The 27,576-nt window shown below is 37.9% G+C and overlaps 1 protein-coding gene and 1 pseudogene across 1 annotated transcript; both read left to right on the top strand.

Moving 5' to 3' along the window:
- The first annotated feature begins 12,704 nt into the window (after positions 1 to 12,704).
- On the top strand, positions 12,705 to 17,118 carry LOC109210478 (annotated as a pseudogene).
- Positions 17,119 to 21,914: 4,796 nt separating this feature from the next.
- LOC109210480 (14-3-3-like protein GF14 iota) lies at positions 21,915 to 25,022 on the top strand. The gene is made up of 7 exons (XM_019373903.1): positions 21,915 to 22,079; positions 23,158 to 23,464; positions 23,561 to 23,648; positions 23,864 to 23,973; positions 24,071 to 24,219; positions 24,497 to 24,588; positions 24,666 to 25,022. Exons 1-7 carry the CDS (start codon positions 22,007 to 22,009, stop codon positions 24,669 to 24,671), a joined length of 825 nt encoding a protein of 274 aa, XP_019229448.1. The 5' UTR covers positions 21,915 to 22,006; the 3' UTR covers positions 24,672 to 25,022.
- The last annotated feature ends 2,554 nt before the right edge of the window (positions 25,023 to 27,576 follow it).

Below are 27,576 nucleotides of genomic sequence, written 5' to 3'. Positions count from 1 at the left end.
CCTAGCCTTCAACCTTCGAATCTCTTCATTTGCACTATTTTGAGCATTAATGAGCTGTAAGATAGTTGATGTACTAACTAACCCCCATTATTCTCTATGCACTCACATTCTTCCAACGTTGTTTGTGAGAAGGTCTGCTTCTTGGTTCCTACCTTGCCTTGCCCCAGCGGAACCTTGAAAAACTTAAACACTTGCGTAAGCAGAAACCCATATGGAAGACCATGATTACCATCCTTAAAGGTTGCCACTTTTTGTATGTTTTCAATCATGATAGCAGGAAGGTTGACAGGGGTAAAGCCATCCAGTTGCTCCATTAAAAATAGGTCAGACTTAGAAGTCATGGGCCTCCTCTCAGCACGAGGCAACAGAACTTTGTTCACCAACTCGAAGAGCAACTGATAAACAAGGAGTAATGCCTTCTTATGAATCTGGTCCCCCTTTTGGTTCACATTATCCTTTACCACAACATTCTGGAAATTATACTGACATGCATCTTTCACACTAGACACACCAACCGTAGGACCTTTAGAATATCTCCAAGCAAACTCATGTCAAACACAATATCCACATGATTCACCAAGGCACAGATATGGGCGGTATCAACGGGGAAGAGGCTGGCATAGAAGCTTTGAACCTCATTCTCATACACTTTGGGTGCATCCATTTGGAACAGATGCCCACATCGTTGAAACTCAACCATTGCAAGAACTTGGCGCATACCAGCCATATCAAAAATTGTTGGGTCAAAAGTACGACCCAGCTAAAGCTTTTGGTGCCTTAATCGTTCTGAAGCAGAACTAGTTTCACTCCTAAGCTTTTTCACAGAACCAAGTTCCTTAACGGTTTTAGACTTTCGTTTGCCAGACTTCACACCACTTGGATTTTGCCTTTCCCTTAGACTTGACTAACACATCCTCATCAGACACGGAGAGCTCACTCACAACATCCTTCAACTTGGAACTAGGGGTTGTAATATTCTCTATGGAAGCAGATTCCTTCTTCTTCTGGGACCTTCTCACTAGGGAACTAGGTTCCTCGGTTGTTTCCTCTTCAACCTCCACCACTGGAACAGCCTTATCACACACGATAACATTGTCTTTCACCAATCTCCTCCTTTTCTTTTTACTGCTTTTTTTGCTCTTTTGAAGGGCAGAGTCATAGGCTACCTTTGCTTGCAACCTGGTAGTAGGTCGCTTAGTAGAAGACTCGGGAGTGGACACTACCCTTCGCTTAACTATGAAGGTATCAAGAGCAATGTTGTCTAGATCCTCCTCATCACTAGACCTCATTTCAAGGACTTGAATGTCCAGGGGCGCAACAGCAAATGCAGGAACATAATTGGCCTGGGAGTGAGAACCCTGACCTGTCTCCTCTGGAGAGGGGTCAGGTTCCTCACGAGAGGGCGCAGTAATTTCTGCTAGTGCAGAGCCCTTAATAGCCACCATGGCTCCTTCTTCCCCCATACCCTGTATCTCGTTCCTTTGAGAAATTATCTCATGTAAGACGCCATCAGCAGATACCACAAAGATGGTCGCGATATTTTCTTCCTCAATATGCTCCATGGCCACCATGGAATCTAAAGCAATAATGGCGGAAACCTCTGCGACCTCAGGACTTTTACCCTGTTCTCCACTTTCTCCTTGATCAATGGGAAACTCAGAGGATAAAGAAGAAGGATCAACAATTGTAGGGGTTTCAGGGATAGTCAACTTAGAACTGGAGTGAGATGGGGAATCTGGGTTAGGAGTGATTTCAGAGATAAGAACTGGAGTGGTTACAGAAGATTCATTGGAGACAAAGGACTCCATGGGTTTTTCAGTATTAGAGACGACTGAGGCAGGGATTTCGGAGTTTGTGTCAGCCGTTGAAGAGATAGAGAGAAAGTTCTTTGGAGAAGTTCTAATGGAGGACTATGGTTGGTGAAGAAAGGAGAAGGGTTTTAATGAAAGTGGACAATTATGAAGAGAGAGATAGGAACTGGTTCTGAAATGGCGGTTGTGCTTGGAGAGATGCAACGTTTCAGAGGGAGATGGATCGATTTGAAGTGAAGGGACGTGACAGCAGGGTCTGAAAAGGTGGATGACATGGCAGTTGATATTTGTACCTTTTCAAGACGTGTATTAAAGAATGCACAGAACTACTAACCTTTGGTACAAGAACCAGGTTCTTGACCTGTTATTGAAAATTTCAATCCTCTTTTATCATCCATGCGATGCATCTACAGCTTCTATACTCATCATGCGTGTTTACCTGCAACGGTATTGAAGTGAGTTAGACTTGGCCAGAAAACATTTTAGCTAGTTTTACCTGAAGGTGGTTTTCATAGCCAATTGATGAGGAATCAAGTTCTCAGTTGGGCTTCAATAGCCCCAGCTTCACCCTGTTTCTTTCAAAATGTTCCCTACTTAATGCTTTGGTGAAGATATCTGCAATTTGGTCTTCTGTGCTGCAGAACTTCATACAGATCAGCCCTTTCTCCACATTGTCCCTCAGAAAATAATGTCTCACATCAATGTGCTTGGTTCTTTTGTGTTGAACTGGATTCTTGGCCATGTTGAGTGCGCTGGTGTTATCACATAGAAGAGGCACACACTCAGTAAATAACCCAAAATCCTCCAGTTGCTGCTTAATCCATAGGAGTTGAGCACAGCAGGATGCTGCAGCTACATATTCTGCTTCAGCTGTTGAAAGAGCCACTGAGTTTTACTTCCTTGTGCCCCAAGAGATGAGACATGATCCTAGAAAGTGAGCCATTCCAGAAGTGCTTTTCCTGTCCACCAGATAACTTGCATAGTCAGCATCAGCATATCCAATGAGATTAAAACTATCACCTGAGGGATAATACAGGACCAGGTCCTGTGTTCCCTTAAGATATCTCAATGGAACTTTTACCACAGAAACTGATGATCTTTTGATGAAATTTATGGGAGTAAATATTAGAAAAGCACAAGGAGCTGAGAGGGACGAGAAAAATACTTGCACGGGTCAAATTTTGGGAAAAAGAGACATAGTTTTTAGTTACTTTTTTCATTTAAAGTTCCTAAATATATTCCCTCCGGTCAAAAATAAGTGATTTTTTTGCCTTTTTTTATGGTCCAAAATAAGTTATTTTTTCAGATTTCAAGAATGAATTAATTATGTTTTTCGTACATTGCCCTTGGAGTAAATACAACAACAACGACCAAGTGAAATCCCACTAGTGGGGTCTGGGGAGGGTAGTGTGTACGCAGACCTTACCCCTACCCCGAAGGAGTAGAGAGGTTGTTTCCGAAAGACCCTCGGCTCAATAAGACAAAAAGACAAAAGGAGACAATATCAGTAACAACACAGAAATAATAGAGAAAAAAAGGAAAAACATGAAATCCAGAAGAAAGATACAAAGCAAAAGCGAAATAGTATCCCTACCAAACTAGTTGCACAAAGTTATGACATAAGGCAACACTCAACTACCTCCTAACCTACAACCCTAATACTCGACCTCCACATGTTCCTATCAAGTGCCATGTCCTCGGAAATCTGAAGCCTCACCATATCCTGCCTGATCACCTCCCTCCAATATTTCTTAGGCCGCCCTCTACCTCTTCTCATGCCCTCCACAACCAGCCGTTTGTACCTCCTTACCGGAGCATCTGGGTTTCTCCTCTGAACATGCCCGAACCATCTAAGCCTCGTTTCCCGCATCTTGTCATCAATGGGAGCCACGCACACCCTCTCCCGAATATCATCATTCCTAATCTTATCTATCCTAGTATGCCCGCACATCCACCTCAACATCCTCATTTCTGCTACCTTCATCTTCTGGATATGAGATTTCTTAACAGGCCAACACTCAGCCCCAAACATCATGGCCGGTCTAGACACTGCTTTATAGAACTTACCTTTGAGTATCAGTGGCACCCTCTTGTCACACAATACTCCAGATGCTAACCTCCACTTCATCCATCCTACCCCAATACAATGTGTGACATCCTCGTCGATCTCCCCTCCCCCCTGGATAACCGACCCAAGGTACTTGAAGCTTCCTCTACTCGGGATGACCTGTGATTCAAGCCTCACAGGTTAATATGGTCAATTTCATTGTTAATTAATGTTGAAAGGTGAATTTTTTAATCTGTGTGAAAACAGCTAAAAAATCACTTATTTTGGACCGGAGGGAGTAATAATATATACTCCCTCCGTCAAATATTAACAGTCGTAGTTACTAAAAACAGTTGTCTCAAATTATTTGTCATTTTAGAAGTTCAAGACAAAACTGATTATTTTTTTCCTCTTTTACCTTTAGTAATATTTGTTCTTGAAGATGGAGATAGCACATAAATAGAATAAATATTTAATAAAGAGAGATTCTATCTTATGACATTAATTTGGGTATAATAGTCCAATTCCTTTCCTAATTAATATTTCTTAAGGGACGTGTAAAATATAAACACGACACATAATATGACACGGAGGGAGTAACATATATGATCTTTTCCTTGTTTTTCCCTTGAAAATGTTACTAGAGCATGCAATGAGTCGATGTTAACTAATCTACTAAACTTTTAGTTAGATTCAGCCATATAAATACCAATAGCGGAGTACTACTTATTAGCAGTAATATGAAAAATCAAATAGAAAAAAAAGAAAAAGAAAAAGGGGCGTCATATCTCAAAAACACGACTCATAAGCTGAAACATGAAACATACATGTATTGAGATTATTAGCTATTAGTTACATATTACATTGTATTTATCCTTTTTTCCTCTCTTAATTAGCTTAGTTGGCAGTTATTTAGTTGCTTAGCTAATTGTTAGTTAATTAGCTGCAGTTAGTTAGTGCACAGCTGTTGCCAGCTGTCAAGTTAGTGGGACATATGTACATAAAGGCTGCATGGACATTCTCTGAGAGTTGAGTTTTTCATTCTCCAAAATTGTGTTACTCAAAGCTTCTCAGATATCTCTCCCCTCTTATTCGAGCTACTCGTTCTTCCGCCATTAGAGCTCATTCGAGCTCGATTTCATCTCTGTTCTTTGTGTTTTTGTCATGGTATCAGAGCACAGGGTCTAATCCTTAGCTTAATTTTGTTTTCCCCTTTGTTCCGGGAAGATCTGTTTTCAGTACTGCTTCAATTAAGATCGGAAGTTAACCCTAAAGTTGAAATCGGTGTTGAATTTCAGGAATTGAGGTTTTTATGTACACACACTTCGACCAAAAGTTATGGCGATTGAAGAGAACACTTCGAATTCTACCAATCCGCTGCTCGATTCAACCAATCCACTTTACATGCATCAATCTGAGAACGCAGGTTCTATGCTTGTACCAGTAGTTTTTGATGGATCCGGGTACAGATCATGGAGGCGTGGAGTGCTTAGGGCTCTTTCTATAAAGAATAACATAGGATTCATAAATGGCAAATATGGGAAACCAGACTCAAAGGATCCAACATTTGACCAATGGGAAAGATGTGACAATGTAGTGACTTCGTGGATTTTGAATTCTCTATCAAAGGATTTAGCAGATAGCTTACAGTATGTGAATGATGCAAAAGAGCTGTGGGAGGAGTTAGAGGACATATATGATCAAACTAGTGGGGCGAAGCTATATCAGCTACAGAAAGAAATCAACGATTTGAGTCAAGGAACACTTGACATTACTGGATACTACACTAAGATGAAGAAGCTATGGGAAGAGTTGAATACCCTGAATGCCCATGCTCAATGTAAATGCCACTGCACATATGGTGCCAAGAAGCATGCACAAGGCTGAACAGGACAGGAGGTTGATTCAGTTTTTGATGGGATTAAATAAAGCTTACACTGTAGTTAGGGGAAGCATTCTAATGATGAACCCCTTACCTTCCTTAGCACAATCGTTTGCAATTCTCATTCAGGAGGAGAAACAAAGGGAGATGAAGCCAAACAATCATTTGATGATTGACTCTAGTGCCTTGAGTGTGAACAGGGCAGCAAGCAACAATTTTAGAATAACTTATGGTCAACAGGAAATGGATCCAGAGGCAGTTCCTATTCAAACTATAACCAGTCAAGTGGGACTGGAGGTAATGGCTTCAGAGGAAATTACCCTACAAATAGGCCACGACCAGTTTGTGATTATTGTAAGAAGCCGGGGCACACCAAAGATAGATGCTACAAACTCCATGGTTACCCACAAGACCCTAAGTTCAATAAGGGGAAGCGAGTAGCTGCAAATGTCTTTGGAGATTATGGTGACAGGGTCACAGGCATGGGAGATAGGGAAAGGCCACAAACTCAAGAAGAAGGTCGAGTGATGAAGAACTTGACTAAAGAACAGTACAATCAGCTGATCAGTATTCTGGAGAATTTTCAGACTGGAACCACAGAAGACAATTCTGAAATGAAGGCAGGAGCAGTAAATTTTGCAGGGATTTCAGCTTGTTCTACTTCTTCTGATTCTAGTGTTCCTTCATATGAATGTTTTAAGCCAAATGCTCTCTTGGATACTAGATTCTGGGGCCACAAATCACATGACATATAACAAATCCATTCTAACTAATGTCAAAACCTTAGTGTATCCCTTTCTAGTAACACTGCCTAATGGATATAAAGTGAAGGTGACACTAGTAGGTGATGTAATTTTGAGTCCTAAATTCACCCTCAAAAGAGTTCTTTTTGTACCCAGTTTTAAATTCAACCTAATATCTATCCATTGCTTGACAGTTCAGTTTGATTGCTTTGTTATCTTTACCAAATTTTCATGTATCCTTCTGCAGGCCCCTTCACTGAAGAGGCATCTGGAGATTGGTAAGGCTTCTGATGGCCTATACTATCACATTTGAGAACTCTGCAAGAGTGTGTCATCTACTCTAACTCCTACTCAAACTCCATCTAGTGTACCATATAAGAATAATGCACACTCTCATTCACATCTTGTTCCTTCCATTATATCTAGTTTACCTATCCCATATCATGCTTGTAATAAGGAGTGTGTTCACTTACATAAGCACTCCAGTCTTAATACTTCATTTTCAAGTAGTAAAAAAAATATTCCTGTGTCAAATACATCTGCTTCTATCTCTATTTTTACATCTACATCTGATGCAAACATGGTTGAATTTTTGTGGCACAATAGACTAGGACATGTTCCATTAGCCAAGATGAAGGGGATTAATGAAATACCAGTTAAATTTGCACCCACTCAACCTTTCCTTTGCCCTATATGCCCAATGGCCAGACAAAGTAGATTTCCTTTTCCTGAAAGAACTACCATCACAACTGAAATCTTTGAAATGCTACACGTTGATTTATGGGGGCCATATCATATTGCAACCCATGATAGACACAAATATTTCATCACCTTTGTAGATGACTACAGCAGGTGTACATGGACTCATATGTTGAGTTGCAAGAGCAATACCCTGCATACTATAAAAGCTTTCTTTGCCATGGTGAAAACTCAGTTTAACACCTCTATCAAAACCATAAGGACAGACAATGGGAATGAATTCATTAATTTGGAAACTACCTCCTTCTTTCAATCCTTGGGAGTCATTCATCAAAGAACCTGTCCATACACACCCCAACAAAATGGGGTGGTAGAGAGAAAACATAAGTACCTACTGGAAATAGCAAGGGCACTACTGTATCAATCAAAGCTACCCTTGCAGTATTGGGGAAAATTTATTCTTACCTCCACTTACATAATAAATAGACTGCCTTCATCTTATCTCAAAGGCAAATGCCCTTTTGAACTACTCTACAAGAAAAAGCCCTCTTATTCACATCTCAAGAGTTTTGGGTGTCTGTGTTTCCCTACTACACTTAAGACTCATAGAGACAAATTTGAAGCTAGAACTCTACCTCATGTGTTTGTGGGGTACCTCTTTGGGACAAAGGGCTACAAAGTGTTAAATTTGGTCACAAAAAGGATCCATGTTTCAAGAGATGTAGTTTTCCATGAGGATGTTTTTCCTTTCACTTTGCTTTCTAAGTCAAACAAAGTTTTTCCCTCATTTCCTCAAGTCAACAAAGACTTGGCTTCAAATTTCTTTACCCCCAGAGGAGCAGATTCAATTGCATCAAGTCAACATCATAATCTAGTATCACCTGAACCTTCACATAGGCAGTTGTCACCACAATCCAGCTCTAACAGAACACAGTCTACAGAGTCCAATCATAGTGAAAATATGTTACCTAATAATGAACACTAAGGATCTCCACCTAATGAAAATAGTCCAAGTCCTGTAAACCAACAAGAACCTTCTTTGGGCCACACACAAATTAGACCTTCTAGAACTCACAAAATTCTCACATACCTAAAAGACTACAACTATTCTCTTCCTAAACTGCATGACATGCAGAATCAGCCCTTGCCACAGCCTGATCTCTCAAATGACAGTAAATCCTCTCTTTCTTTTACCACCTATGTACCTAATGCACATTATATCTCTCTTAATGTGTTAAATTCTGATAGTCAGCAATTGGTAAGAAACATTTTACATGAATGTGAACCTATTTCTTTTGAGAGGCAGTTGTGAGCCCTGCATGGCAGTCAGCCATGAATCAAGAGTTTGAAGCCTTAATAGCCAATAATACATGGAGTCTAGTGCCATTACCAGTTGGTAAAAATGAAATAGGGTGTAAATGGGTGTATAAAATAAAATACAAGTCTGATGGTAGTATTGAGAGGTTCAAAGCTAGGCTAGTAGTAAAAGGGTACACACAGAAAGCAGGGTTAGATTACACAGAAACATTCTCACCTGTTGTGAAAATGACAACTGTGAGAGCACTAATAGGACTTGCTGTAAAGAAAGGTTGGCAGATGTTCCAATTAGATGTCAACAATGCCTTCCTTCATGGAGATCTCCATGAGGAAGTGTACATGCAAATACCTCAGGGCCTGGCAGTTGAAAAACCAGGTTTAGTATGCAAGTTAAACAAGTCCCTATATGGTCTCAAACAAGCAAGTAGGTAATGGTATGAGAAGTTAACTGAAGCCTTATGTTCCAAAGGATACACACACTCCCTATTAGATTACTCTTTGTTTCACAAAAAGAAGGGAACTTTAGTGGTTTTTGTAGCTGTATATGTAAATGATATTATTGTAACAGGAACCCATCAAGAAGAGATTGATTCTCTAAAAAGTTTTCTGCATGAAACTTTCAAGATAAAAGACTTAGGGAGGCTACATTACTTCCTGAGAATGGAAGTGCTTTATAAAGGAGATGGAGTGTTGATATCTCAAAGAAAATTCACTATGGATTTACTGAAAGAGTTTGTATGTACCAAATATTCCAGCTTATCTTCACCTCTTGATCCCTCCACAAAGCTAAAGGCAGATGAAAGTCCTTTGTTAGCTGATCCTTCCAACTACAGAAAATTAGTAGGTAAGCTGAATTTCTTGACAAATACAAGGCTTGATATATCCTTCAGTATCCAGCACCTTAGTCAATACATGCAATCACCAAGAGAGAGTCATCTGAAAGCTGTCTACCATGTCTTGAGGTATCTAAAGGGTGATCAAAGCCTGGGAATTTTCTTTTCTAACAACAAGGATTATGGAGTAAAAGCTTTTTGTGACTTAGATTGGGAAGCATGTCCTGAAACTAGAAAATCAGTCAGTGGTTACATTGTGTTACTTGGCAATAGTCCCATCAGCTGGAAATCAAAGAAGCAGTCCACCATTTCTTTGTCTTCAGCTGAAGCAGAATATCGAGCAGCTAGACAGGTTGTGGGTAAGCTAGTTTGGTTGGCTACACTGCTCGAGGAGCTGACTGTACCTGTGAATCTTCCTATTCCAGTATTTTGTGACAGCCAAGCAGCCTTACAAATAGCCAGGAATCCAGTGTTTCATGAGCGCACAAAACACATAGAAGTTGATTGCCACTTTGTCAGAACCAAGTTGCAAGAGGGCTTGATTTCTTTACACCATGTTTCCACCAATGAGCAGCTCGCAGACATCTTCACCAAGTCCTTAACTGGCATCAAACATTCACATCTACTCAACAAGTTGGCAGTGGATTCCTCCCCTCCAACTTGGGGGGGGGGGGTATTGAGATTATTAGCTATTAGTTACATATTACATTGTATTTATCCTTTTTTTCCTCTCTTAATTAGCTTAGTTGGCAGTTATTTAGTTGCTTAGCTAATTGTTAGTTAATTAGGTATTGTTAGTTAGTGCACAGCTGTTGCCAGCTGTCAAGTGAGTGGGACATATGTACATAAAGGCTGCATGGACATTCTCTGAGAGTTGGGTTTTTCATTCTCCAAAATTGTGTTACTCGAAGCTTCTCAGATATCTCTCCCGTCTTATTCGAGCTACTCGTTCTTCCACCATTAGAGCTCATTCGAGCTCGATTTCATCTCTGTTCTTTGTGTTTTTGTCAACATGACTAGTGGACAACGACATGGTAAATCCAAATGTCCACTTTGGCAATTGGCGTCACTAGCTTGTTACATTCAAATTTAGTACTTGTACTAGCCGTATCTTCTACCTTTCTTTTCTTCCGTTTGTGAATAAAATATATGGATCCACCTGTTGCAATAGTACAAGTAACTAATTACTAGTATCAGATAATCTATTTATTTGTCAAATTGGTACTAATTTGTATAGAATGCATATGGCAATTTTGTACAAATTCGTACCTTTATTTTATTTAAAAATATATTTTTATTCTCTTCCGTTTTTGGTTGAAAATTTGTACCTATTTTTTTTTCCCCAAAAGAACTTGGATTCACGTTCAAACTTTAAATTTTTACAGATGTCATACCAAACACCATTAAGAAAAGTTTTTTTTTTTAATTTTTTAATTTTAGTTTTCGCAAAACCTTAAAGGAAACTCTGAAGTAGCATTCAGATTTGCAAAAATTTAAAAAACTTTTCTCCAATGACGTGTAGTTTAAAAAGATTTTTTTATAATATTTTACCTTTTGGAAATATTGAAAAAGAAATACTCAAAAGAGTTGACATGTTTTGAAGGAAACGTCATGAACAACTCTCAAGACTAAAAACAGTCTCTATTCTAAAAGTCCGGGAAACACATGTCCTATTTTGTTATTTAAAACACTCACTCTTTTGGTAATATTATAAAGGATAAGCCTCATAAAACAAAAAAGTTGGAAACATTATTTCTCTGGACTTGAATCTCTCTATATTTTGTTGAATTTTTGTGTAAAGCTTGCTCTCGCGATTTTTCCATATAGTATTTGATTGAAAATAAAGTTCATTTACCGCAGCCTAATACTTGTAGTGACAGAAGAACATATTAATGCAATTTTTGTTTTAAATTGAGTTTGATAAATACTCTAAAGTTAAATAGTTAAATAACTCCAAATTCATGTTACAAATTATTTAAATAACACGATATCATACATTTAAAACAAACAAGATGAAAATATGACATTGTTAGGTTTTCATACTTTTGAAGGAAAAGGCAATACGTTTATCATAATTAGATTTTTCTTTTCCTAAAAGGAAAATATAATTCTTCCATATTTGGCTAGTTCCTTCTCTTGTAGGAAAAGGTTTGGACTTCTATTAATTGAGGATTCTTCCTTCTCATTCAGCATCATCCACAATGTAGCGATATAAGGTTTGAGAGTCTTGTTTAGGGGGAGAACTTTTCGGGACAAGTGTTAGTGTGCCACTTGTGTTTGCCTCTTCGTGAGGTTGTTCTCTCGATGTTTTATACTCTCTTCTATATAGGATTGCTCATCTCCGCCCGTGGATGTAGGTCAAATTGACCGAACCACGTTAAATGTTTGTGTATCTTTTGGTATATTTCTCTTTTGTTGTATGATTTATCGTTGTTCAAGGTTTATTTACTAGCTTTCGCATGACACCTGATTATTTCGATCCTAACACACATACGCTCAAAAAACCAAAGTGACAACTTAGAAACACATGTTCTAATTTCAACTAAGGCTATAATAAAATATTTCTTAGTCAATGTATACCTAAGTTAACTTGAACGCTGCTATTCCAAAAAAAAAAAAAGAAAAAAAAAAGTGTGATATAGATTGATAATGGAGTGCATGAATAAACAAATAAAATAACATAATATATACAATTCTTTCACCTCGTAATTAGAAATATCAGGTTTAAGTGTAAAAATTATATGGCATGCATTCCAATTAGTTGGGACACCAAACGGGAAATCAAAGAAAAAATAAAACAACATAACATGATCATTAATAAGCAAAGGCCATAAACAAATGAAATAACACAAAAAGGTATAAAGAAATATTTGTTCCTACATTATAGAAAAAGCTGTCCGCTGTCTCTCCTTCATTCTCTCTCTAATTGTCAATGACGAATCCAAATTCTGCATAGTCATCTTCAACCCATATGTATATAGCTAGCGTTTGGCCATAGATCCCAAATTTGTTTTGAAAAATCTAATTTAGGTGAAATTTGGTTTGAAGATGAAAATGTGTTTGGACATATATTTTCAAAATATATTTTTCAACTTTATTTTGGAAAAACATGTATATAATTCCCAAGTTTAGGGATTTTGGCCCAAATTCAGCTCAATAGCTGATTTTGGGATTTAAACTTTGGGATTTGGGATTTGGCCAAAATATGGGCAAAATTTATGGCCAAACATGAGTTTTGAAAATAAATCCCAAATTTATTTTGGCAAAACTTATGGCCAAACGGGCCATAGTATATCGGAATTATAGACACTCAAAAATTTACACAAGCAACTTATCAGACATTTACCTGGTACTCCAAAAACCCTTATCATTTGCTCAGTTAATTATCATTATAAGAACACGAATGGACCTTATATATGTTGCAGTGTCATTTTCTTTTGTTTGCAATTACATATGGATCTGATCTGAATTCGAGATCTTATTTCGAAATGCTGAAACTTTGGAGCCATTTTCTGCTCCATTTTTCTCTTCTTTATTTACATGTTGTATTTTTTTTTAAATTCTTTTAGCTTTACATAACCCCATTTGTCTTAAAAGACAGATTGTTGAGCTTTTAAATGAAATAGGTCTAAATAGAATAGATTATAGTGGATTTATATAGCTGACCCTAGCCTCAAGCATTGTTATTGTTGTTGTTTTTTTGTGTTGATATTTTCTGTGGAATTTGGTGTTTTATTGGAGGTTGAGCTGAGGAACTAGTTTTAGAGGACCCCATTTGTCTTAAAAGACAAATTACTGAGTATTGTATTGAAACAAGTTTAATTAAAGAAAAACAGATATAGCTGATTCATATAGTCGACCTTAGCTATTGAAGCGTTGCTATTGTTGTTTTTCTTGTTACTACTGTTGTTATTTCTTTTGTTTTTTTGTAGTTGATTTTTTATGCGGGATTTGGTGTTTTTCATTTGCAGGTTACTCTAAGGGCCTAATTGCTGCATTGGGATTCATTTTAAGTAAATTGTGATAGTTGTTTCAGAGTTGTCATTTGCTCGACTGGTTATTTGTGACGTCTCAAGTCTATTTCAAGGAGTGATTTTACTGATCTGAATTTTCTTGTTTTAGTTGCGGATTGGATACTTGTGGGATCAAAATAGTATTGATCCTGTGGTTCTCTTTTGTCTGTAATTATTTTGCCACGAATTGGGACTTCCTTTTTTTCTTGAGGAAGCTTGGTGGATAGTGGTCTAACTCATGTTAATTGGGATTGTTTGGACTCAGATGATACATATGGGAGATGTTACCTAATGATAGGTTATAGCTTTCATATTTTTTGGAGATTCAAGTTTTAAGAGTAACCAGCACTTATTGATCTTCTCAACAATTGCTTTTAAGGTGGTTCTGCCGGAAACTTGGACATGAGAAGTCCTTTGCTCACTAAACTATCAGTACTTTTCGGCCGCAGACCACCGCTGAACTGGTTACTCTTTTGTCTTGTCAGTGTATTTGTGATAATAGCATTGTTAGGATCATCTTCTTCAAGTTCCTTTGGCACTGTGACCTCCTTTGCAACGCCTGGTATTTATACAAGTTATAGGAAGTTAAAGGAGAAAGCACTCAGCGATTATTTAGAGCTAAAGAGCCTTTCTCTGTGAGCCAATCGGTTAAAGGACATTGGCTTTTGTGGCAAGGAAAGAGAGAACTATGTGCCTTGTTATAATGTATCTGCAAATTTGCTAGCTGGATTGAAAGATGGGGAGGAGTTTGATAGGCACTGCGAGTTATCACGCGAATATGCACATTGTTTGGTTCGTCCTCCTAAGGACTATAAGATTCCTCTGACTTGGCCAGCAGGTAGGGACATTATATGGAGTGGAAATGTGAGGCTAACCAAAGATCAGTTCATTTCTTCGGGAAGCGTGACAAAAAGGTATAGTTAATTAAATGAACTTGGGATGATTTTTTTTCTTTTTCTTTCCCTGAGATAATATTTGAAAGGTCAAATTGAGTATTTACATGTTAGTTGGATGAAAGCCTATGTATTAAGTCTTTGATCTCCACTAGGTGATGCTGCGATAAAAATTTTGCCTGGTTTATAATAGGCTTTCTTCTTTCCTTTTCCAGACTAATGTTACTGGAAGAGAACCAAATTGCTTTCCACTCAGAGGCTGGAATGATGGTTGATAGTGTCAAAGATTACTTTCACCGTATTGCTGAGATGATTGGGCTTGAAAGTGATGCAGAATTTCTTCAAGCTGGTGTAAGTTAATCTTTGTTATTCTTTCCATAAACATATTCTCGCTTTCTACTTTTCATTCCCTTGCTGGTTTCTTAAGAATCAACAGATATGCACCTAGTATGCATGTTCGTTTCATATTGTTGGAACTAGGGTGTGGAACCATTCTTTCACTTTTAGAATGTAAGAGTTTTCTTCTCGTTTGAATAACAGGTGCACACTGTACTAGATATTGGTTGCGGCTTTGGTAACTTCAGTGCTCATCTACTCTCGCTGAAGTTGATGGCTCTTTGCGTGGCACCATATGAGTCATCTGGTAGTCAAGTTCAGTTAGTACTTGAGAGAGGACTTCCGGCAGTCATAGGCAACTTTATTTCGAAGCAGCTTCCATTTCCATCATTGTCTTATGATATGGTTCATTGTGCTCAATGTGAAATCGTTTGGGACAGCAAAGGTATTGTCTTTGCTGTTTATTTTGAGAAACAGTGGGTTTCATTAGGTACTTGCAACTAACTTTGATTTTCACTCTAGTTTGTAGGCTATTTCCAGTCGAGTTTTCATCCGCTAAAGCTGCCTATTTTAAAATAAACCTCGTATTAATGTTGAACCATCTTGTTTTTTTCTTTTTTCTTTTCAAATATAACAGTTAACAAGTTAGGTAATACTACCTATATTGCTCGATTCTATTTGGTGATTGTTATTATCCTTTTGTTTCAAAATTCTGCCATGAGCTTGATCCCTCCAAAGCAGAATTGTCAATTGCAGCTGCCCTGAAGGTAAAACCATCTCTTGGATGCGGGATGATTAACCTTTATTATTAGGTTGGAGTGTAAATAGATCTTCCCGTTTAGGAACACCTTCACCATTCCTAATATTGGAATGCACTGTAGGATGGTGCTGGTTGAATTTTGTTTTCTATCCTGTTAAGGAAAAAGATTAGACTGGTTATTCTTTTTGGATCCCTCAACAACTCTCATTGTGTTATGTCTGAGCTTCTGTTAATTCAAGAACATGAAACTAATAGTGATATGACAAAACAGATGGACTATTTTTAATTGAAATAGACCGCGTACTCAAGCCTGGAGGTTACTTTGTTCTAACCTCACCCACAACCCGGCAGCAGCAGGGTAGTTCTACTAGTGCAATGACGGGAAGCATGTCTACTCCATTGGAAGAGTTCACTAAAAAGCTTTGTTGGTCTCTTTTGGGACAGCAAGAAGAGACTTTCATCTGGCAGAAGACAGTAAATTCTCAATGCTTTACAGCTAGGTAAGGCCAATGAGAGCACTAGCCTGAGGAGGTCATGTACTCCTCCCTCCAAATTCTGTTCGTAGCTTCATTGAACTGTTTTTTCTTTCAGTTCATTAACTCAAAAAAAGTCTATGTCAAGAATAGTAATCAAGATGAAAAGGCACTATCCCTTGCAGAGCTTGAATCAGTAAACAAAATACCTATTAGAATATATGATCTTAGGAAAAAATGCTTTTTCTTCCCAACTGTCTTTTTTGCAAAGCAGATACAAGAAATTTCCTATAAACAAACTTGTTCTAAATAGCTTTGAAATGATTCACAGATCTGCAGTCGTAAATTAATCATCATACCCCCCCCCCCCCCCCCCAAAAAAAAAAAAGGAAAAAAGAAATTAAAAGAAAAAGTAAAAATAAAAAATCTTCTTGTGCTGAAACTATCATATACTTGTCTTCCATTTTCGTTCTCCTTCTTTTGAAGATATAGTTATACCTTTTCATTATTTCTTCCTCTTAACCTCCAATAGTGATCTTTTACATTTTGGTGTAGCAAGCAGTTTGATATACCTATTTGTAAAGAAGGGGACATGCAACTGTACTACCAACTGCTTGCACGCTGTATAACTGGGACAGGCAGTAACCGGTGGGTTCCAATTCACGAAAGATCTGGTCCTCTGAACTCAACTAATATTGAAATTCATGGCAAGTATTTTCATTTCTGTTTATAATGTTTGTGCCACTTTTTTTTTTTTTTTTTTTTTTTTTTTTCTTTTTTTTTTTTTTTTTTTTTTTTTTTTTTTTTTCATTCTCCCACTTTTGGCAATTTGTACACTTTCTTGTAGCAATCACTCATTGCCTGTGTTTTTCTCTTTGGTCAGGAGTCCATCCTGATGATTTCTTTGAGGATTCAGAATTCTGGAAATCAGCTTTGAGAAATTATTGGTCTTTGCTGTCGCCCTTGATATTCTCTGATCATCCAAAGAGGCCAGGTGAAGAGGATCCATTGCCTCCATATAATATGGTGCGGAATGTCATGGACATGAATGCACATTATGGGGGTTTAAGTGCTGCGTTGTTGGAGGCAAGTAAATCAGTATGGGTGATGAATGTTGTGCCTCTCGGGGCGCGTAATACACTTCCTCTCATACTTGATCGAGGTTTTGCTGGTATTCTGCATGACTGGTAAAGCCATTGTCTTTTATATTTTTAAGACTTGTACGACATATATGCAATAATTCAACTAAAATAGGGCAATATAGATATTTCCTCTACCTCTTCTTAATTGATAGTGAAATATTCTGGTGTATTTTCTTATCAATCAGCTTTTCGGTCAGATTATTAGTGGAAGAAAATTACGCATATTCTCCAAATAAATAACAATGATATATTTTTCGTAATGCATGTGTTTGCAAATCACATACATAATATGTAGAATATTTAAGTGGGTTTACAATGCTGTAATGTAACCCCTGTTCCAAAATTCTTGTTTTTCTTCTTGTTCAAGTTGCATGAATTATTGTATTTTCGGTTTGCTTACATCTCCATCCTTTGAATTGATGATTGATGGCATTAGAAAGCACAATGTGCTTTGGTAACTAAAATGGGCGGTCAAGACGATAGATGTTAGAGCCAGAGAAATTTGAGATGAACGCTTTCACCAATCCTATGATTGTCCAGTTTTTTTAACATGGCTTTACTATCCTAAATTCCACTAGAAAAGAGGAATAAACATGACATGTTGAAGTGTCAGAGAAGTGTCCATTGCGATATGCCATTTGTCATGAAGTGGAATTTAGTTGATCTTACCAGGCCACAAGCTGCCTAAAGAGGTCTGAATCTCGGAGTTCTTGTGAATAGATCAAATGGCGGACTTCAGAGATAGAAATACAATTTATTCAGAACCGTAGATTAGAAAAAGCTCTGTTGCATAAAGTAGTGACAGCAGCTGCAAAATTCTTTCTTTTCCTTTCAAAAGTTTATGCTGCAATTCATTCATATCCTTTTCTTCTCCTTTTCCTGTTTTTTAAATAATATTTTTGTTAATTTTGTAATTCTATTGTGTTTGTACTCGAGAGCCACCATTATTGAGTGCCAAGGTTTTAACTCTTGGCCACAAGATGTAAGTATCAATCATTAACATAGTGCTTCCAAAATTCTTTATTAATTGGCATTCCCGGAGTCCCAACCTCGGGATCGTGTTGACGCCTAACATTCACTTGCTAAGCAAGCCGACATGAGATAATTAAATAGCCAATTTTTAACAGTTTAAACAATATGATGATAAATAACGAGAAGTAGAAACCCAATCTAATACAGTACCAACATAAGTTATGTGATAATATATACTCCCAAAGATCCGGAGTCACGAGTACACGAGCAACTAAAACTTCTACAAACAGAGTCTAAAATAAATACAATTGTTTTGAAGGAAATGAACAGAAAAAGAGGGAAGAGGAAGAGGAAGGGGACTTCAAGGTCTGCGGAAGCTAGCAGATCTACCTCAAGTTTCTGTATGTAATGATTCGAGTTGACGTACCTCACGCACCGCTGGGACCAAAACCATAATCTGCACAAGAAGTGCAGAAGTATAGTATGAGTTTAACCGACCCAATATACTCTATAAGTGTCGAGCCTAACCTCGACGAGGTAGCGACGAGGCTATGACAGGACACCTACGTAAATAAACCTGTACAAGTATATATACGAAGCAGTAACAATAAGAGAGAATAACAACGTACAAACCGGGAGGGGGCATGCAAAACGGGAAAGATGTGATAACAACGACAACTATGAAATCACGTAATAGTCAAATAAATCTTCAATCAATGAAATCAGATAACCAATGATATAAAAATGGCATGGCTTCATCCTTCGTACTTTTACTCTCGTCCTTACCATGAAATGATGAGTAAGTAAAAATGAAATAGAACGGCATCACCCTTCTTGCTTTTACTCTCAACCTCACCATGTAACAATGAATAAATAAGATGAATGGCACAGCATCACCCTTCGTGCTTTTACTCTCTTCCTCACCATATAATAATGAATAAATGAGATAAATGGCACGACATCACCCTTCGTGCTTTTACCCTCTTTCTCACTATGCATTAATCAATAAATAAGATAGATGCAATGGCCCGGCATCACCCTTCGGGCTTTTACACTCTTCCTTACCATGAAATGAAGATAATATGAATTCGGGAAAATAAATAATGCGGAGAATGTACTTCACCTCAAATATGATGCCAAGATACCAAACTTCAACTTCCAAAATACTCCACAATTACTAAATAAGCAATAAATACGGAAAGAATGATCAAAAAAGTAATAACCTAACCTAAGTATAGATATCACAATTAAAAATGCAATAAATCACAAGAATACACGTTCCACCCGCATGCTTTAACCCAACAATAACGCATAAGTACTCATCACCTCACATATGCGTTGTACCCACACATTAAACACGTAGCAAACAGGCAAACAAGTCCTAATCCCTCAAGTCAAGGTTAACAACGACGCTTACCTCGCCCCGCAATCAAATCAAAGCTCAATCGCGACCTTTTATCTAAAATTCGCCTCCAAACCAATCGGATCTAACCAAATATTGTTCAAACAATTCAAAATAAGCTTTAGAAACTACCCATAGTGAAAAAGATTCAATCTTTAATGATTTCGAAAAAAGTCAACAAAAGTCAACCCCGGGCCCGCTTGGTCAAATTCGAGATTACGACCAAAATCCAATTATCCATTCGCCCCCGGATCCAATTATGTAATTATTTTGAAATCCGACCTCAATTTGAGGTCTAAATCTCAATTTTACAAAAATCTCCAATTCTACCCAAATTCCTAATTTTCTACCATGAAAGAACATGGATTAAGGTTAGGAATCAATGGGTATTGATGGAAATGGAAGAAAATGAGTTAAAATATACTAACTTATGAAGTGGAGATGAAATTCTTCTACAAAATCGTCTCTAGGCCGAGCTCTTATGTGGAGATGGTGAAAAATTAAGAAAATCCAGATTTCGAGAAGTTTAAAAGACTGGGCATCAGGTGATCATCGCGTTCGCGAAGCACCTAACGCATTCGCGAAGAGCACTGTCCAATTGGCCATCGCGATCGCGATCAACCCTCCGCATTTGCTTAGGCTTAGTCCCCTTTCTTTCGCGTTCGTGTAGAGTAAAAGTTCAACTTCCCAATCCCCCCTCCTAAGACTACGTGTTTGCGAAGGAATGGTCACCTTCGCGAAGGGTAGACTCCCCCACTGCTTCACATTCGCGACCAACTCCTCGCATTCGCGATGAGTAATTTCCACCCAGTTTCCCTTCACGATCGTGAGAGTACCTTCGTGATCTCGAAGCACAAAAGGTCAGACACCAACAACAGCAAAACCGGCAGATTTCGAAGTCCAAAATCACTCCTTAGCCTATCCGAAACTCACCCAAGCCTCTCGGGCTCCAAACCAAACATGCACACAAGTGTAATAATATCATACGAACTCGCTCACGCGATCAAAATACCAAAATAACACCTAGAACTATGAATCGGACATCAAAACAAATGAAATTTTCAAAGAAGCTTAAGAACTTTCAATTTTACAATCGAACGTTCGAATCATGTCAAATCAACTCCGTTTTGTACCAAATTTTGCAGACATGTTATAAATAGTGAAATGAACCTATACCAAGCTCCGGAACCGAAATCCGAACTCGGTAGCAACAAAGTCAACCTACGATCAAACATAGGAATTCTTTAAACCTTCAAATTAGTAGTTTTCAACAAATCACGTTAAACCAAGTTAGGGACTTCCAAATTTGATTCCGGGCATACACTCAAGATTCAAATCACGTTACGGACCCACTAAAACTGTCAAAACACTGATCCGGGTCCGTTTACACAAAATATTGATCGTAGTCAACTCAAATCATTTTTAAGATTAAAATTCACATTTTCATCAATTTTTCACATTAAAAAATTTGGGAAAAAGACACAGACTGCGCACTCAAATCGAGAAGGGCTAAACGGAACTATTCGAGGTCTCGGAACACAGAAATGAAGGTTAAAACTAAAAATGACCTATCAGGTCATCACATTCTCCACCCCTAAAACAAACTTTCGTCCTCGAACGGACATAGAGAGGTACCTGGATTGGTGAAAAGTTATGGATATCTACTCCGCATGTCGGAATCAGATTCCCACGTGGCTGACTCGACCGGCTGACCTCTCCACTACACTCGAACTGAAGGATAACTCTTAGACCTTAACTTCTGGACCTGCCGGGTGAATGGCCACCGGCTCATCCTCATAAGCCAAATCCTTGTCCAACTAGACTGAGATCGAACACATGGGACGGATCACCATGATACTTTCGGAGCATGGACACATGGAACACCGGATGAACAACTGATAAACTAGGTGGCAATTTCAGCCTGCAGGCCACCTCACCCAGTCTCTCAAGAATTTCAAAAGGTCCGATATACCTAGGGCTCAACTTGCCATTCTTTCAGAACCTCATCACACCCTTCATGGGTGAAATCCGGAGCAATATCCTCTCTCTAACCATGAATGCAACATCACAAATTTTCCGGTCGGCATAGCTCTTCTGCCTAGACTGAGCCGTGCGAAGTCGATCCTGAATCATCTTTACCTTTTCCAATGCGAGGAGTTTACTACTATGTAAAATTTACTACTGAGTGTTCCCTGAGAATTGAAAATGGGATATGATGGGCGTGATGTGCTATGAATTAAACACAAAGGAGACTCCATGCAAATTGATAGTCGGAAAGAATTAATTAACGTTAACCTCAACTTTAAGAGACGAAAAAAGGATAAAATTAAAAAAAGAAATAAATAAAAAAGTTGTATTGAAGTGAAAATTCATATAGTGGACCTAATAAGCGGGGCAACAAGCAGTCCGACAGAGAAGATTGAATGCATATTTGATCCGTTGCCTACGTGAGTAAAGTGTCTGTTAAATCCCGAATTTGGCGCTTCACCAATACTAGTATTAATCAATCGAACGGTAGAGATATAATCTTGTTGCTAATACTCTCTCCACGCTGTAACTGTCTCTCCTCCTTATTATCCATTCTCCCTGTGTTACGAAGAAGAATTGTGATTGGAACAGTTATCTTTATTGGCATTCGCAATTAACGACAACAGCATCAATATTTTTTATTGCTTGAAAAAACATGTCGAAAGAAAAGGAAAGAGAAACTCATGTCTACACGGCCAAGCTCGCGGAACAAGCTGAACGTTATGATGGTTAATTTCATTTCTTTGCATATCTTTTCTCTTCCTTTTTTATTTTTATTTTTTTTAATTTAAGCATTTTGATATTCAAATCCTCTGGCCTGACTAATCCTATATTTAAGCATTTCATTTTCTCTATACCTGCATCAAGAATTCATCCACGCTTTTGCGTGTGCGATCCATTATAGATTTATCAACATGCAGTTGTATTGGTTTCTTATGCATATAATATTTGAGAAATTTAAAGTACGTATATGTTCATGTATAATATCATTAATTTTTCCTTGATTTATTTATTAAATGAATAACATCATGTATACAGTTTTTCCTCTTTTTTTTTCCCCTTTTCATTGTGCTTCTACTTGAGCCCGAACAAAGAATGGACACGACTCCCCTCTCGCCATTCTAACATCCAATAAGCAAGATGTTCTAGGTTACGAGAAAATCAATATGTGTAATGCATTGTGTTTCCTTTTCAATGAAGAATTTGTAATACTTGTATTGAGGAAGAAGATATTGTTCCATAGTGAGTTCCAAAGCTATCTAATCCAGTTATAGAAGATGTTAAACAACTAGGCTAACTGTCAATCTTTATCCAGTTTCTTCGCTTCTAGTAATAATTAGAACAACTAACATTTGAGCCTTTTCCTGGTAAAACTTTTCTGGATTAGAATTGGATTTATCATCAACTTGGTTTTGCAGTTGGAACATATTGATCTTAGTTCATTAATTACTCTACACCGAAATCCTTATCTGCAGATTGGTTCTTTTGTTGGGGTTGAAGGGCATGTAAGTTGCCTATGTCAGATAAGAATCTAGGACAAGTTAAATGGGTTCAACTGAACTCGTTGCTTCCAACTCAAACTATGTACATGCATGCAAAAAAGATTTAAATGCTTACATATCGATCATATTCATTCTAAAACCACTTACTCGAGATCATGGATTCTCCTCTAGCCCGGGTACGTAGACTGGGTTGGTGAGGATGCAAAACCAGAACTGTGACTTTCATCTCATCAAGTGGAATGAGATATAAAAGTCTTTGCACCATTGTTCTGTTTGGTAACTTCAGATTCATATTGCTTCTCAGAAATGGTTGAGAGTATGAAGAAAGTTGCAAAACTCGATGCTGAATTGACAGTGGAGGAAAGGAACTTGCTTTCTGTGGGTTACAAGAATGTTATTGGAGCTCGAAGGGCTTCTTGGCGTATTATGTCCTCCATTGAGCAGAAAGAAGAGTCGAAAGGAAACGAGAACAATTTGAAGTTAATTAAGGGATATAGGCAGAAAGTAGAAGAGGAGCTGTCCAAGATTTGTCATGATATTCTAGAAATCATAGACAAACATCTAATTCCATCTTCTGGCACTGGAGAAGCTACTGTCTTTTATTACAAAATGTAAGGCAAATGTATAACAACCCTTTCTAACTGTTTTAATCAAAATAATTCATACAATCCTTGTATTATAATCCTTCTTTTCTATGTCTGGTTCAGGAAAGGTGATTATTATCGTTACCTTGCTGAGTTCAAGACTGATCAGGAAAGGAAAGAGGCTGCTGAACAGTCATTGAAGGGCTATGAGGCAAGTTATTTCAATTAGTTTTAACATCAAAATTATGTAACTGGTAAGGTAATTCTAGGTAAATATCTGTGATAACATTAATGAACTAAGGTACTATAATGTTATCTACACTTCCTATGTTATCAGTATATATAACCTACATCCTTTTATATGATCAATTGAGCACATTAAAGTGAGTTATATTTGAGAGTTGCACTGATTTGTTCTATTTTCAGGCTGCTACGGCCACTGCAAACTCTGATCTGCCTTCAACACATCCGATCAGGCTTGGTCTTGCATTGAACTTCTCCGTATTCTACTATGAGATCATGAACTCACCTGAAAGGTACAATTCATGACCAATGAATACCTCTAGAATATGTTTCTTGTGATTTTCTTGTCCTCTTGATGATGTGGATTATATTGACAATTCAAATTTACAGGGCATGTCACTTGGCTAAACAAGCTTTCGATGAGGCAATAGCAGAATTGGACACTTTAAGTGAAGAGTCATACAAGGACAGTACCTTAATCATGCAGCTGTTGAGAGACAACCTCACACTGTGGACCTCTGATTTGCCCGAAGATGGAGGTAATAATTATCTAACTGTTTTAGGATAGATTCCATCACATTTGTAGCTCTAGTTGAGGAGACTCAAATCATACATTTCGTAATATTTTAATGTTTTCATGAACTTGACACCTTTGAATTGCTAAAACTGACTTCTCTTTAATTCGTGTCAAACGAACCAAAAAGAACGTAACTCCTTTGGATTCTACTTCTCCTTACCTAAACCTGGAAATATATACTCCAGTAATAAAGTAAGTGAATGATTCTAAAATCTAGATGAACACTGCTGTTTTTGTAGCTGAAGAGAATTCGAAAGCTGATGAGCCGAAAGCAGCAGAACCTCCTCAAAAAGCAGCAGAACCACCTCAAAAAACAGAAGATCCGCCTCAAGTGAGTCTTTGACTTGATCTTAAGTTAAAGTCATCATCAATATACACTTGCTAAAATCGACTTTTGTTCTTCGACAGAATTAATGGAGGCACAAGGGACAGTATGCTTGAGAAATTTCTGCCCTTTCCCTCAGCTGTCTTTGAGACTATAGAGCGTGCATGATTTTGCAATGCCCCTATCAGAAGAAGATGCACTTCTTAATTTGGTCGCGACTTCCCATTTTTTTCCCTTTATTTATCTTCTTTGGTGGAAAAGTGTTACTCAATATGATCTTTTTTCAAATGAGTCTTCAAACTTTTGTTAAATCCTTGATTCTGTTCAGGAAAAAAGGAGGATTTGCTGAAAGGTATTGATCCAATCCCTCCATATTTTAACTTATTGTAATTGAACAAAGTTGTGATAATGAAAAGCCTATGCAAAAACATTTCTGTTAAGATTATAATGCTCATTCTGGAGATCCGCTAAAAATAATTCCTCTAATGACTATATGATGTAGATTCTAGATTCTAAAACTGAGAACATCAAGAAAGTAGTAGATTATAAGATAGAGTACAACTTCAGAACTTTCTTACGGCATGTACACTGCATAAATCTGATACATATTTGTTGGGACCGAAAAAATAAGTGTCATGCGGAAGTTAACAAAGCAAACCTTCAACGACGATAAATAAGACAACAAAAGAGAAATATACCAAAAGAGACACAAACATTTAATGTGGTTCGATCAATTGACCTACGTCCACAACGGAGATGAGCAATCCACTGTATAAAAAGAGAGTACAAAATTTCGAGAGAACAACCTCACGAAGAGGCAAACACAAGTGACACACTAACACTTGTCCTGTAAAGTTCTTCCCCTAAACACAACTCTCAAACCCTATATGACTAAATTTGGATTCTGCTGAATAAGAAGGAAGGATCCTCAATTTATAGAAGTCCAAACCTTTTCCTACAAGAAAAAGGACCAGCCAAATATAGGAGAATTATAATTTCCTTATACAAAAAAGAAAACCCAATTATAGTAAATATGTTGTCCTTTCCCTCAAGAGATATGAAAACCAAATATGATAAGAAAATCAAGACAACACCTAACAATACTAAGCTGAACAAATTCGGCAAACCTATAACATACCGTTCGCACAACTAAGCATATTTGCACCAGCTGCACTTATTGCCTTTTAAGCTCAGTTTTGGTTGCTTTTTCCATCTTTCGAACTCCAATACTATTGAAAACACAAAGTAACGACAAACCATATCAAATAGTGTAAAAAATTACTTAAGAATCAAGCAATTAGACTAAGAATGTATATCTAAATCACAGTATATATTTTAAGCAGCATCAAGGACCGATAAGGCAATAAAGTCCGTATGATATACATCTTTGTCAAGTACACAATGGCAGTACTTCTTACTACACTGCTAGACCATGATTTTGTGGCTTAAATGAGAATATTATTGTATACGGTAAAATCATGTGTTCCCGATTTTGTGGGCTCGAGGGCTCGCATCGTGGAACAGAGGGCTCGCATCAAGGGATAAGCTTAGTATGGATCGTGTTCGAGTTCGAGGGCAGAACATAAGAATCGAAGATCGGAGTGCACGACGAGTGCCGAAGCCAAGTATGACCAACCCCGAGATGGTGCTGCTATGAGTTTGTAACAGAATGAGCAAGATTCCTGCTACGTCCCCAAGATCATGGCGTAAATTCCGGAATAGATTTGTACGAATTAGTACTAATCCGTACTAGGCGGTTAGACAACTGTCCCAATAAGATTCCTTACTGTAAATAGAAATATACCTTATTTAGGGTTCCCCTATTATATAAAGGGGACCCCAATCATTTGTAACCATCATCAATCATTGGCAAAGAATATACTCTGTTACTTTCTTGTTCATTGTTCATCAGAATTGTCCTTTAACCTGATTGTTCTTACTTTACTGTTCTTAACCCACCTCGAGGCCATCTTAGCTCGAGGTCGAGACTGGCTCGCACACTGGTTTTATTTTACTTATTTCCTTCATTTATACGTTAGTTTTTTTGGTTATTAATTAGTATTGAACTAAATCACATATCTTTAAAACCATAAATCAGTTTAATTGTTACTCGTATTTTCGAGGTAAACAGTTTGGTGCCCACCGTGGGGCTAAAGATAATAGTGGTTATTTCAGTACTGATTCTGATAACACACGTTATTTTCACACTTGTTCTTGTCAAAGATTCTTTGTTTTCAGGATAAAACATGTCAAACCCATAGAATGCACCCGTACATGGTGATGACGGTCTTAGGTTCCACGGAGAAAATGTTAATATAATTGCTCCAGGGGTCGGGGTGCCACCGGTTAACTATGGGGAAGTGCATGCTGCCGACCCAGTCGATGTCAGTTCGCACATTTCTCTAAATGCAGATTTAGGTGCGGATCCCGGAGGGAGTGTACGCAGAGAAGGCCGAACTGGTGGCCAAGGAACTCAGGGTGTAGAAGACATGGGAGTTAGCCTCCAAGTAATATTCGATATATTACAAGCCCAAAAGATTACTATCGCCCAAATTCAAAGTCAGCAAAAAACTCCAAGTGTGGTCGAACTAGGAATCACCCGCCGTACTAAGTCGATATTGAAAAGATCAAACAGTAATGGCTCGGGGACTGATCCCACAATTATGAGGATGCTCGAGGAAATTACCAAGAGGATCGAGTCCGGAGAGAAGAAAATTGAGGATAATGACAAAAAAGTGGAAACTTATAACTCCCGTGTTGATCAAATAACGGGGGCACCCCCGGTCTTGAAAGGTTTGGATGCCAAAAAGTTCATACAAAAGCCATTCCCTCCGAGTGCGGCTCTAAAGCCCATTCCTAAAAAGTTTTGCATGCCCGATATACCTAAATACAACGGAACAACCGATCCTAATGAACCTATTACCTCATATACTTGCAGGATTAAAGGAAACGACTTGAATGATAATGAGATCGAATCAGTATTGTTGAAAAAAT

This window comes from Nicotiana attenuata, unplaced genomic scaffold (assembly GCF_001879085.1).
Source record: "Nicotiana attenuata strain UT unplaced genomic scaffold, NIATTr2, whole genome shotgun sequence".
NCBI lineage: Eukaryota > Viridiplantae > Streptophyta > Magnoliopsida > Solanales > Solanaceae > Nicotiana > Nicotiana attenuata.
The sequence above is the reverse complement of the archived record's forward strand: the minus strand, read 5'-3'. Positions and strand labels throughout refer to the sequence as shown.

Bases quoted from the DNA above. Each gene is read 5' to 3' on its own strand.
- LOC109210480 (XM_019373903.1), top strand. From the start codon at position 22,007: ATGTCGAAAGAAAAGGAAAGAGAAACTCATGTCTACACGGCCAAGCTC. The intron at 22,080-23,157 runs GTTAATTTCATT...ATTGCTTCTCAG, and splicing joins ACAAGCTGAACGTTATGATG to AAATGGTTGAGAGTATGAAG. The intron at 23,465-23,560 runs GTAAGGCAAATG...TGTCTGGTTCAG, and splicing joins ACTGTCTTTTATTACAAAAT to GAAAGGTGATTATTATCGTT.